Genomic DNA, 14,313 nt, shown 5'->3' with positions numbered 1-14,313 from the left:
TTAAACATTATATATGAATATAAATATATAAATATTATACTGTATATAAATACAATTCAATACTTTTATTGGTACTTTTCAGTATTGCAAGAGGTTTAAGTGTCAATTGAATATATTTTAAAGATGATATATTTGAATATAAATATATAAATATTATATATAAATACATTTCGATACTTGTATTGATACTTTTACGTATAGTGGACATTTTAAGTGTTAAATATATTTAAAAAATTATATATATATATGAATATAAATATATAGATATTATATATAAATACATTTCGATACTTTTATTGATACTTTTCATCATTGCGAGAATATTAAGTGTTAATTAAATATATATTTAAACATTACATATGAATATATAATACATCAATAAATGTCTGCAATTCTTTAGCTTGCTTCCTAACCCAGTCTAATAGACTTGCCGTTGAATATTATGACAAATAACTTTTGTTTAGGATGAAAGCGTCTGTTAAACGCATGAGTGTGAAGGTGCTCACCCCAGTGTGATACAGGCCTCGCGCACCACCTGCGAGCGCAGATCTTTAGCCGAGAGTTTGAACGACCCCTCGAGGAGCCGTAACTGCTGGGAGAAGCCGTCGTAGTCGCACGCGCCGGCCAACAGCAGAGAACGCACTTTCTTCAGCTGCAACCCAAACAACACATCACAATCTTTCTTTACAAAATATACTTGATTTTCATGCAAATAGAGGGCAGGAAGTGATTTGCTGTATTTAGAAAGCACTATAACAAACTCAGAATACTCAAACTAAAACCTACGTCTGCGGTCGGGAGGAGCCGAATGGGAAAATGCCCGTGTGTGCAGTGATCACTTCATCAAAGGTGAGTTAATACAACTTAAGTGGCTATGTTTGTGTAACGTGTAACGTTTCCGAACTTTGTAAAGTCAAAGTATGTCTGTAAGACAAGGTAGTTGCTGATATCTACCGCCTCGATGGCAGGAAAATCTTTAAATTCAGTTGAAAAATCGCTCCTCTTCATAACGTAAGGATCACGTCCAACATATGTTTGATTTTTTGTTTATATCTTTCTCTTGTAATAGCGTGTAAAGTAGTACAGTACGGACTTCCCTCCATCTCGTCCATTGCGCTCTTCACTCCCTGCCCTCCATCTGAATTTCGTGCGTCATCATAATCACGTGACTGCAACCCAGCTATTGTCACCCATAGATATCCATAATAAAGGCTAGATGTCTCGTCCGCGCTGCTGGCCAATGGAGGTCTTCCTCAGCACCTGGCGGCCATCTTGTCACAGGCAGCTCTCAACCATAACTTGCTAAATTTTCTACCGATTTTCAAACGGTTTGGTTTGTTATAGACATCAGAGATGTAGTTATGACACTGCACACTTATGAATAATAAGTGTATCAATAAATAATCATCCAGAATTATAGCCACGTTAATAACGTTTGTAAGAAACCAAACCGTTTGTAAATCCGTCAAGATTTCAACGAGATAAGAGTATTTGTGTTCGTGCTGATCACTCATCTTACATCAGGCACCACAGAGCCCGCCAGAAAGCTTGCCTGTGACAAGATGGCCGCCGGTGATGACGATAGAGACTCCGCCGTAAGACATCCAGCCTTTATTATGGATATCTATGATTGTCACACTCTCACATCACATGGACTCTTGTTTTTAATCAGTACCGTTCTTCTAAAAGCAATGTTACAATCGTGAGAATATTCAGCAAAATAGCTCCCGTCATGTTATGTTACTTAACTATATCATATGTTATAAATAAAAAACTCAACATTTTGAATTTTTACCTCAGTATGTTTCTTCTGTGAGTTTTTTATGTGTCCTGTTATGCTCATTTGTTTTGATTTCTCACTATAAAATCTCTCACAGAGTATCAACAGTGATACCAGAAATACATTATCATTATCAATCTCTGTTTATGTAATAAAATCAGAATCATTCTCGCGATTCGATGCTTCACTGGTTATTTGATGGACATTGGGTCCGTCAGACTGGAGAAATTTTAGCGGTAATGTGACCAGAAATATTTAAGACCCATCGAATCTGAATTTACGACATTTTAATACTTTTTTAAGGCCTATTATAAGGAAAACTTTAAGACTTTAAGGACCCTGCAGGAAGGTGTTGGCGGTGTGTAAATCGAGTTACCTCTCCCACTTCTGCTAGTTTTAGCAAAATTTAGCAAATTATCCATTAATATTACAGACGTCCTGTGGTAAAAATGACATTACTCCATCTACCCTTGTAAAACTAATCCAGTCCGAATAGGGCTTTAGTGTCATTATATGCAAATATCTGACCAAAGAATGATGCCATTGACCAATCACAGTCAAGTATTCCAGAGAGATGGTTAACAATCAGGGCCCGTATTCATAAAGATTCTAAGAATCCTCTCAGAAAACTCTTAATTTAGCTTAAAAACGTTTACGTAGGAGTCTTAGCTTAAGAGCGATTCGGGACCGATCTGAGAGCAACTCTATAAGTAAGAAAAAGACAAAAACTTTCATCTTAGTGAGGAGGCGGGGCTGACCCCGTTGCTATGTGTGACACAATCTTTTGAAGACTGTGATTGGTTGGTTGTCCAAGAAGGAAAAAAAGAGTGATTTTAAGTATAGGGTCTATTCTAAGCCTTCACTTTGAAATTACATGCGTGATTTTTCCTATTTGACCGTTCTCACACACACACACACACACTCACACACATTATATATGTGTATATAAATCCTTTTTTTTTATTTACCATGCTGTTAATTTCCTATAAGCTATTTGATTGGCTTAGAATGATAAAAATTGTTCCACTCTTTCCAGTTACACTGATTGGTGGCATGTCTATTTAAGTGGTGGTTTGAATGTTGGTTTTAATGTAACAAACATGGAATCAAAACCAAGAAGGACGAGAAAGCCCGACCGGACAGAGGAACAGTGTTTACTGTTAGCCCAGTTAGTGGATGAACACAAGGCCATCCTTAAAGGAACATTCGGGCCGGGTGTCGATCTATAGCGTCTTATTAACTCACTGTCATCCATTGTGTGCAACACACTTCTTCTCCCTCTTTGTCTTTCTGCCATTTCTCCTCTGCTAAAGAAACTCTTAAGCCTCTTAAAAGTCCTCGTCCGTACTCCTAACAATTTTGACCTTAAGAACTCTTTTAAGGGTTAAGATGCTTTCTGAATTACTTTTTTCTTTACTAGGATTTTTTAGGGCTGTCAGTTAAACGCGTTATTAACGCCGTTAACACAAACCCATTTTAACGGCGTACATTTTTTTATCGCGCGATTAACGGTCTTTTTGGCCTAGCAAACTTTGTAGTTTTTTTCACATGCTTTTGCAACAGGACGCGGCGATGCGCTATGAACCCATTCAATTCAATGGCTTGCGCCGCGCGAGGACGTTTTGTTGCTTCGTTGACCAAGGCCCGGTCCCAAATGGCACACTCCGGACTTGTGGACTTCCTCAGAGTCCACACTTCGGTGACGTCATGTAGTGCAGACCTATAGGGCCCTTAGCGCGAGTCCGCGAGGGCGCATTGAGAGGTATTTTTGGGACAGACTCGATCGTCACGCCGGAAACAGGAAGACGGTCTGATTGTTGTTATGGACAGGCGCTGCAGGTTCGGGGAAATATGCCGCCTATTGTTGTGGTGTTTACATATGACTCAGTAAAGCCCTGAAAGTCTGTTCTATTTATTTAATGAATCATAATGCGATCGTATTATTCAGCTCGCTATTATTAGCCTATGTTTGAGACATCAACCACTGGTCGATGATCATAATGTTTGTATAAACTTGTCATTAAAACCGTAATGATAGTTACACTTAAATATTTTCTTCTCAGCCATGTTAACAATTGTCCGTGAGCGAAATCTCCTCCCATCCGTTGTCTGATTGGCCTTTCGCAAGGATTCCTGGGTAGTTAAAGTGCGTGGAGCCTGCATCTATGCGGGCTTTGCGGAAGACCGCTTCAAGGGTACAAAGGGGGCGCTGCTGAGCACACTTCAGAGCGCTAAAATGCTAAATGGGACGGCCTACGGACTCGTAGACTCGGCGAGCACGCGCAATTTAAGTCCACGAGACCGAAAGTCCGCATGAAGTGCGCCATTTGGGACAGGGCCCAAAGCACAAGCGGATCTAGCTAGACCGGAAACAAAACAACAGGCACGCCGCACACACTTGTTTGGGCTTGCGAGCCGGCCAAATAGTAGGTTAACGTTACGTTTTGAGTGGATGACGAGCGCGAGACGCCGAAATGGATCCCAATAAGATTCTGAAAGGAAAGTTTACTTTTAAAAAGTTACCAAGTGGTTCCATTGACAAGACCAAAGTGATCTGTGTGTTTTGTCGTTGTGAACTGAGCTATCATCATTGCGATCGCAGCACGTCCAGTCTGAAATACCACTTGATGATGGCCAAGCACACACACACACACACACACAGCTGATGCGAATTCTCCGCCCCCTCGTCAATATCAGGACCTCGTCAGTATTTCTTTCACCCTTTTATTGATGGACAGTGTAACATTGTGTGAGAGATTATTTGCTCCAAGTGAGAATGTTAGTGTGAAATTGAACACTGTATTTGCCAATGTTGTTTTCAATAAAAAACATTTGCACAAAGCAAGCCGATCCACTTTTCCATGTTGATAAGAGCATTAAAATGAGAAAAAAATAATGGGACAAAAAGAAATCAAGAGACATTTAGAATAGATAAAAATGTGCGATTAATCGCGAGTTAACTATGACATTAATGCGATTAATCGCGAATAAATATTTTAATCGTTTGACAGCACTAGATTTTTTCTTTAATTTTAAGAGTAAACGCCCACATTTCTAAGAATTTTTTTAGAATTTTGTCACTAGGAGCGACTCTTTGCCTTAAGATTCTTAATGAATACGGGCCCAGGTGTTTTATTCCATAATAAATGTGAAATGACTCACTGCGGCCACTCTCTGTTCCCAATCATGTTTGTCATCGGAGAGAATTTCTCGGATCTTGTTCATGGAGTCCTCGAGCTCTCGAGCGGAGTAGATCTGTGAGTCAAACAACAGCGTCATCAAACTCACTGAAATCTGGCGTCTCTCCAGAGATCTCTAATGGAAAAGCCATTGAACCGAGAGGCACAGGACGTCCCAACAGACGCGCCACACAACAGATCAACGTGCCGGTCATGAGTCCTAGTAGTTTTGTTTAAAGAGAGCTACAAATGAGAGAGTTCTCTACTAATAATGAACAAACTAACATCAGTATCTACAGTAATATCAAGATTGCTTAAAAAGTTCAGAGACCTCTTTTGCATTTATACATTACTGTTCAAAACTTTTTACTCTTGTCCTCACTTAGGCAGGATTTATTTGATCAAAAATACAGTAAAAAAAAGTGAAATATTATTACCATTTAAAATTGATGTTTTCTGTGTGAATACATTGTCAAATGTAATTTATTCCTGTGATCAAAGCTGAATTTTCAGCATCATTACTCCAGTCTTCAGTGTCACATGATCCTTTAGAAATCACTCTAATATGAGGATTTGCTGCTCAAGAAATATTTATGATTATTATCAGTGTTGAAAACAGCTTGTGGAAACCATGATACATTTTTATTAGGATTCTTTGATGAATAGAAAGCATTTATTTAAAATAGAAATCTTTTGTAACATTATAAATGTTTTTACTGTCACTGAATGCAGAATAAAGTATTAATTTCTGACCCCAAACATTTGAATATTAAAGTTTGATTGACAGCTCAGTGTTTGTGACTCGCCTGTACGGTCGGCACATCTTCGAAGGCACGGATGAAGTCTTCTTCATCGACAGCTCCGGCACCAGAGCTCTCCTTCCCTGAGGAGACGAGAAGCAACAAGTACAGCGTTTTCATGCGGTATCCCAAAATGTGCATAAAAATAGGTGTTCCATCCAATTAAGATGTTTTATTACTTTTATTACAAAAGCACTGGAACACTGACCGGCCATTTAGAAGACCAAACCTATTCGTTTCATAAAACTAACATAAATTATTGTGCTTCGGGCGACCCGAGTTCGAGTCCCGGCTCTTGGACCTTTCCCGATCCCGTCCTCTCTCTCTCTCTCTCTCTCTCTCTCTCTCGCTACTGTCCAATCCATAGACTATAAAAAAAGATGGACGACGCCCCTTCGCTCTCTTCCATTGGTCAGAAGTGAAGCCGCCAGTGTCCCGATACGGCGCTGACATCTTGTACTTGAGTCTGCGCAGAAGCGATCTCGGGACGCAGTCGTGAGCCGGAAGGAAAGCCGTGAAATCAAGGCCCCGCCCTCACTCTCGCTGAATCAATCGCTAGCACACGCTCCGGCACTTTATTTTAAATTATAGAAATTTAGATATTAAATTTAAAGCTCCAATCTCCTCAGTCCTCCGAAGATCCTGAAAAAAAGTCTGTTGGTGCTTCAGTGACTACTTCGCTCAGAGAACCTGTCAATCACAGCTGTCAATCATGACGTCACCACCACAGCATCAAATAACTAACTAAAAACAAACTTATTTTAAAAGCAAACACTTGAAATTACATCAGCGTGATAAACTAACGTTAATGTCAGAAACCATCTTTGGAAAAACGATATTTGAAGTGTAATATAATTGTTTAATTGGTCTCACATGCTGTTGAACAACACGGGGAGGCGGGGCTTATGAGCTATACTGGGACCGGCCACCGGGGGGCGATCGAGACGCTTTGGCTTCACTTTTCAGGGCTTGTGCGGCACGCTTGGTCCTATCCAATAAAAAGGCAAAAACACCAATAATAACGAAATAACATAAACCCCTGAAACTCCTCTGACCTGAGCTCTTGGCGCTGGAAGCGGAGCTCGGCCTGCGCAGGGATCCCGTTCGACGCACCGATGACGCTCCTTTAGAGGACGACGAGGAACGCCCTCCATCCGCCGAATCTTCATCCTCGATGTTCTTATCTGAGGAACGACAGAGAAATCCCTCATTTAAAGCTAGGCTAGGCAACTCTCTGAAACTCTCCTCGCACGCTGATAGCAATCAATAACAGAAGTGGTCGAAATATTAAAAAGTGTACATGCAAGACGAGGCTGAAACACCTGCGATGAAGCACGATTATTCTTGCTGCACCACAAGATTTGATATATTCAGCTGAACATCCTGATATTGTGTGTGCGTGTGTGTGTGTGTGTGTGTGTAGCTCTGAAGGACAGCGCTCCTTTGCTCAGGAAAAACCCTGCGTGGACGGATGATTCCCATCCAGAGAGGGAACCAGCACCAAGATCTGCCAGACCAGCGATCAATAGCCATGAATTATTTAAGTGCACACACACACGCGTGCACGCATTCACACACAGACACACACACACACACACACACACACACACCTCAACCTTATTCATCATGCATTAATGTCAACACCTCTTTCCCACAATCCTTCACTGTGGATGGTCTAACACGCTCTAAACTACTCCAGAAACCTCCAGGGAAATAAACACAAACACACACACACACACACACACACACACACACATTTATCCAGCTATCTATACGAGGACATACCATAAACATATGTCTTATATAAATAAACAGACTAACCCAAACCCTTGACTGACCCCTAAAAGAGAAGTATGCAACCGTTCATACACTCGAAAACTACTACCAAAAGGATTTATCATCTAATTTCTGGGATCAATTTTGTCTGCAAAGTGCAAACTACAACCGCATAAACACACATTAGTTATTAAATTCTAATTCTAAAACCAAGAAAATGCATTTTCAGTCCTTTAAACCCTCAGAAACCCCCTCTGAGTTTGTATATTTTCACTCACGTTATTTAATGTTTTTATCAAGCAGTTTTCCTTGCAGAGACTATTGAGAGGTTCCATAACGCAGGTTGTGAAGGCAAAACCTCACACACTCACACACACGGTCTACATGCAGCATTTAATCACAGTTAGCAGATTTCACACACACACACACACACACACACACAGCGCAGAGAGACAGACAGATGTGAGCTGCTATCATTCCTCCTGACCTACAGATCTCCTGTCTGTCAGTCGGACGCTGTGTGTGTGTGTGTGTGTATGTGTGTGTGTGTCAGTCTGACGCTCATGCAGTGGACAGTGAGACACTTACAGGCACAGATCCTCCGGCACACCAGCTTCCTCAACATATCGTCACGCTTTCCCACGCTGCCTCATTCTGACACAGCCTCCACCGGCAGCTCGACCCCTCCCTGCCTCCGTGTGTGTGTGTGTGTGTGTGTGTGTGAACTGGAGGATGATGAGTTGAGCTATTACTGATGAAGCCCCGCCCACAGATCGCTGGGTGGAGGAGAGCAGGGGGAGGGGCCAAGCACACGGGCTGTGTTCACAATGAAACTCTAGCATACTGCATACTACAATAATACTGCTAACTACAATAATACTGCACACTTCAATAATACTGCATATTACAATAATGTGGAGGAGAGCAGGGGGAGGGGCCAAGCACACGGCTGTGTTCACAATGAAACTCTAGAGTACTGCATACTACAATACTGCATACTACAATACTGCTTACTACAATACTGCATACTACAATAATACTGCTTACTACAATACTGCATACTACAATAATACTGCTTACTACAATAATACTGCATACTATAATACTGCATACTATAATACTGCATACTACAACAATACTGCATACTACAATAATACTGCATACTACAATAATACTGCTTACTACAAGCATACTGCTTACTACAAGCATACTGCTTACTACAATAATCCTGCTTACTACAACAATACTGCATACTACAACAATACTGCATACTACAATAATACTGCTTACTACAATAATACTGCTTACTACAAGCATACTGCTTACTACAATAATACTGCATACTACATAGGGCTGGGTATCGATTCAGATGTTCAAATTCGATTCGATTTCGATTCACAAGCTCACAGTTCGATTCGATTTCGATTCTCGATTCGAATTTCGATTCCTGATTCGATTCTCGATTCGACTATAATGAATATAGATGTAATACAAATCTCAGTCTAAATATCAGTTTTCATTTTTTAGAAATTTTTTTATTAGATTGATCTCACCTAAATGTTTGTTTTTACAATGGGGTAATTTTTTTGTTAAGAGTTTATGCAACACATGGAAGCTTGATTTCAATCTTTGAATTAAATTGAAAAAAGTAGCACAAATAAATACAATAGAATAGGCCTAAAGACACAAATAAAGAGACATAAAAAGAAAAGTTTTTGGGTAGGTCAGAAATACTACAGAAACTGAATAAAGTAATCCAATGTAAAATAACACTGGATAGTCTTTTAGTCCTGACTGAATTAAATACAGGCTATTAATTCTGATTCCTTACAATTAATGCTATATTATGTTGTTTTGACAACAAAATTAATGTCAGACACATATGGCTGCGTTCACTTTAAGAGCTAGTGCACGGATCCATTACTGTTTCATTATACTGTCTGTCACACGCGTTTTATGCTTATTTAAGACATAACCGACTGTCTTTACGAGGTTACTCACCAAGACCAGAGTTTTGACATCATTTTACGTGTTTTTAACTGTTAAAGCGATATAGTCCACGAAAAAGAACTTTTGTTACTGGCGAGCTGTTTGTTGTGAGGCGGATTTAGGCTGCACGCAATGAAAAACACGCACGAGTGCGCGAGCACAGGATAGTTTAAAATTGCTTGAAAAAAGACGTGAAAATGATAAACGTTAGTTACGATGCAATGCTGGCCCGATTGTGCAAGTGAATCATGTCCCAACTCCTAAACACGAGTGTGTATCGACGCCTGCAGCGCTTGACGCTTGCCTTGTGCAGAGAGAGAAGACGCAACACGCGAGCCCTGAATATGGAAAAAATCGATTCGTGGCCGTTGAAAATCGATTTTGAATCGACCACATTTTAAAAAACGATTAATTGAAAAATCGATTTTTTTGCCCAGCCCTAATACTACAACAATACTACATACTACAATAATACTGCATACTACAACAATACTGCATACTACAATAATACTGCATACTACAACAATACTGCATACTACAATAATACTGCTTACTACAATAATACTGCATACTACAATAATACTGCTTACTACAATAATACTGCTTACTACAATAATACTGCTTACTACTAGCATATTGCATACTACAATAATACTGCATACTACAATAATATTGCATACTACAATAATACTGCATACTACAATAATACTGCATACTACAATAATACTGCATACTACAATAACACTGCTTACTACAACAATACTGCTTACTACAATAATACTGCTTACTGCAAGCATACTGCTTACTACAATAATACTGCATACTACAATAATACTGCATACTACAATAATACTGCATACTACAATAACACTGCTTACTACAATAATACTGCTTACGACAATAATACTGCATACTACAAGCATACTGCTTACTACAATAATACTGCATACTACAATAATAATGCATACTACAATAACACTGCATACTACAATAACACTGCTTACTACAATAATACTGCATACTACAATAATACTGCATACTACAATAATACTGCATACTACAATAATACTGCATACTACAATAATACTGCTTACTACAATAATACTGCATACTATAATAATACTGCATACTACAATAATACTGCTTACTACAATAATACTGCATACTACAATAATACTGCTTACTACAAGCATACTGCTTACTACAATAATACTGCATACTATAATAATACTGCATACTACAATAACACTGCTTACTACAATAATACTGCTTACTACAATAATACTGCTTACTACTAGGGGTGTGCCGGTTTCAGAATTGGTGATGACGGTTATGACGTGAGTCAAATGTGACGGTTCGTAACATAACCGTCGTCGGGGGGGTGGGTGGGTTTAATAACATTCGTCTGTTATAGGACAACTTAGTTTGAATAAACAAACTGACACTGATTAGCTACTGGCGTTTATTTAACATGAACAGCAAGACAACTAGAAGTGAATGTTCTTTCCATTAAATGTATCACACAGTAAACAAATCCTTAACAAACAAAACAAACAAACGTTGCAATTAACGTCCTTTGTTTTAAATAAATCACATACAGTAAACAAAACCTTAACGAAAAAACGTTGGAATGAACTTTGCAATTTAGACGCGCAAACTGCGTGGCAGTGCGGTGAGACGTGCATGCTCGGGCAGATTCGGCTTGAAGTCGGTCATCCTCGGACACGGCGCCGCGCGCGCTGTTACAAAAAAAGCCGTGCACACAGCCAAGCCAAATGGGGTCTTGCCGGTCTTGCGCACCGAACGCGTCATTTTTGCCGCGCGCACCTTCGCGATCGTGCGGACGCGTCGAGTATTTACTCCGTGTCAGCGCGCGCTCTGATCGGTAAAGGGGCACAGACCTCTCCCGAATCATCTCCAGCAGTAACAGCCTCCGTTTCCCTCTTAAGCTGATATTAGTATTTAAACATTCTCTATGAAAAAAAATGTTTGTAAAAATATTTTAATAGCACGGTTTTGGCGGTTATAGAGTTCTAATGACGGTGTTCAACTATAACCGTCGGTCTCACGCAGGGCCGTAGCTAGAGGATTCGGGGCCCCCTGAAAAAATATTGATGTGGGCCCCCACCACCCTCCACCAATATCTACTGTACAATAGCTGAGCATGGAGGCCCACATATAACAGAAGATGGTGATGTTGTTGTAAAACCTTTATTTTAAAAGTTAAATGTTTATATAAAAAGTACAACTAATAAAAACTAACAAAAAGCAAGAAATTGTTAAATAATAATAAAACCAATTAAAAAAAAATCAGTCTGTTATAATTCATAAATCAAAAAGTAAACATTTAAAATTGACAAGAAAACGGTCTAATTAAAAAAAGAAAACCATTTAAAACCACTTATTGTCTTATTTTTTAATAAAGATAATATGGAACTGGTAATATTATTAAATAAAGCGAATACATTTATTCATCCAAGTGCAGTGTGTTGTATTCTCGATGTATTAAATATCATCAGCCGGCAGGTCAGATGCATAATGCAATGCGTCGTGACTCGTGAATTTAGACCACGTAATCATTCGGTCGATTGTGGCGCGCACCGATAATAAAAAATGACTGTACACGGCAGACTAGACGGACGTTTTCTAATTCCCAGCGAAATAACAATACATAACCTGTCTTTAAGAACGTCTTGATCTACTGGGATACAACCACTCTCCTTGCCTCCCTCTCCATCTTTTCGTGGCATTTCTGGTTCCCTAATTTATGTTTTCTTTTCCCCGACATTTTTCAGTCAGTCAGTCTCCTGCTCTTCCACCAAGTTCATCGTTAACTTCAGGCTGCCGCCTCAACTCTGATTGGTTCTGTTCACGAGCTGGGGTGGGACTTACAATTTTATTGGGTCGATCTGATGCTTGTCACTGACTCTGACTGAATAATTAATAAATACTTTAGGTCGGACTAAACCATTTTAATGGAGGTAAGAGAAGCAGATATTTGGAAAAATATTTGACCAAATTGCACGTTTTTTTGTGGTTTTCATTTAAATCTCAGGCACACAACTCATATAAATATTAGAATTATTCATACAACAGGGGCCTAAATAGTATAACTGCTGGATTTTGTGGGGCCCCCTGGGCAGCGGGGGGCCCTATAATTGTCACCACCTTTCACCCCACTAGCGACGGCCCTGGTCTCACGGTTATATAATAACCGTCACACCCCTACTTACTACAAGCATATTGCATACTACAATAATACTGCATACTACAATAATATTGCATACTACAATCATACTGCATACTACAATAACACTGCTTACTACAATAAAACTGCTTACTACAAGCTTACTGCTTACTACAAGCATACTGCTTACTACAAGCATATTGCATACTACAAAAATACTGCATACTACAATAATACTGCTTACTACAATAATACTGCTTACTACAAGCATACTGCTTACTATAATAATACTGCTTACTACAAGCATATTGCATACTACAATAGTACTGCATACTACAATAATACTGCATACTACAATAATACTGCTTACTACAAGCATATTGCATACTACAAGCATATTGCATACTACAATAATACTGCATACTACAATAATACTGCATACAATAATACTGCATACTACAATAATACTGCATACTACAACAATACTGCATACTGCAATATGCTTGTAGTAAGCATTATTATTGTAGTATGCAGTATTATTGTAGTAAGCAGTATGCTTGTAGTAAGCAGTATTATTGTAGTATGCAGTATTATTGTAGTATGCAGTATTATTTACTACAATAATACTGCATACTACAATAATACTGCATACCACAACAATACTGCATACTACAACAATACTGCTTACTACAAGCATACTGCTTACTACAATAATACTGCATACTACAACAATACTGCTTACTACAAGCATATTGCATACTGCAATAATACTGCATACCACAACAATACTGCATACTACAACAATACTGCATACTACAATAATACTGCATACTACAATAATACTGCATACTACAACAATACTGCATACTGCAATAATACTGCATACTACAACAATACTGCATACTGCAATAATACTGCATACCACAACAATACTGCATACTACAATAATACTGCATACTATAATACTCCATACTACAACAATACTGCATACTGCAATAATACTGCATACTATAATAATACTGCATACTACAACAATACTGCATACTACAACAATACTGCATACTGCAATAATACTGCATACCACAACAATACTGCATACTACAATAATACTGCATACTATAATACTGCATACTACAATAATACTGCATACTACAACAATACTGCATACTGCAATAATACTGCATACCACAACAATACTGCATACCACAACAATACTGCATACTACAATAATACTGCATACTGCAATAATACTGCATACTGCAACAATACTGCATACTACAACAATACTGCATACTACAACAATACTGCATACTACAACAACAATACTGCATACTGCATATTACAACAAACTGCATACTGCATACTACAACAATACAGCATACCACAACAAACTGCATACTGCATACTACAACAATACAACAATACTGCTTACTACATGCATACTGCATACTACAATAATACTGCTTACTGCATGCATACTGCATACTATTTTTTAAGACTGTATGCAGTATGTAATGATAAATGTGTCAGTATGTTGTCACATGACCTCACTTCAGTGCATGATTAATTCAGTGAATGTCCAGTTGTCATCTCATAATAAAA

The 14,313-nt window shown here is 38.8% G+C and overlaps 1 protein-coding gene across 1 annotated transcript in view; it reads right to left on the bottom strand.

The window, feature by feature from the left end:
• The window catches only part of LOC130071443 (CLIP-associating protein 1), a 104,017-nt gene that overhangs the window by 64,876 nt on the left and 24,828 nt on the right, over window positions 1–14,313 (bottom strand). The window contains exons 9-12 of the mRNA XM_056236279.1: window positions 6,815–6,943; window positions 5,766–5,842; window positions 4,943–5,035; window positions 507–652 (exon numbers count right to left, since the gene is read on the bottom strand). Of these exons, the coding sequence (XP_056092254.1) occupies window positions 507–652; window positions 4,943–5,035; window positions 5,766–5,842; window positions 6,815–6,943 (445 nt within the window). The remainder of the gene's footprint in view (window positions 1–506; window positions 653–4,942; window positions 5,036–5,765; window positions 5,843–6,814; window positions 6,944–14,313) is intronic.

Source organism: Rhinichthys klamathensis, unplaced genomic scaffold (genome assembly GCF_029890125.1).
Source record: "Rhinichthys klamathensis goyatoka isolate OS25496 unplaced genomic scaffold, OSU_Roscu_1.1 h1tg000444l_1, whole genome shotgun sequence".
NCBI classification, from domain to species: domain Eukaryota; kingdom Metazoa; phylum Chordata; class Actinopteri; order Cypriniformes; family Leuciscidae; genus Rhinichthys; species Rhinichthys klamathensis.
The sequence above is the reverse complement of the archived record's forward strand: the minus strand, read 5'-3'. Positions and strand labels throughout refer to the sequence as shown.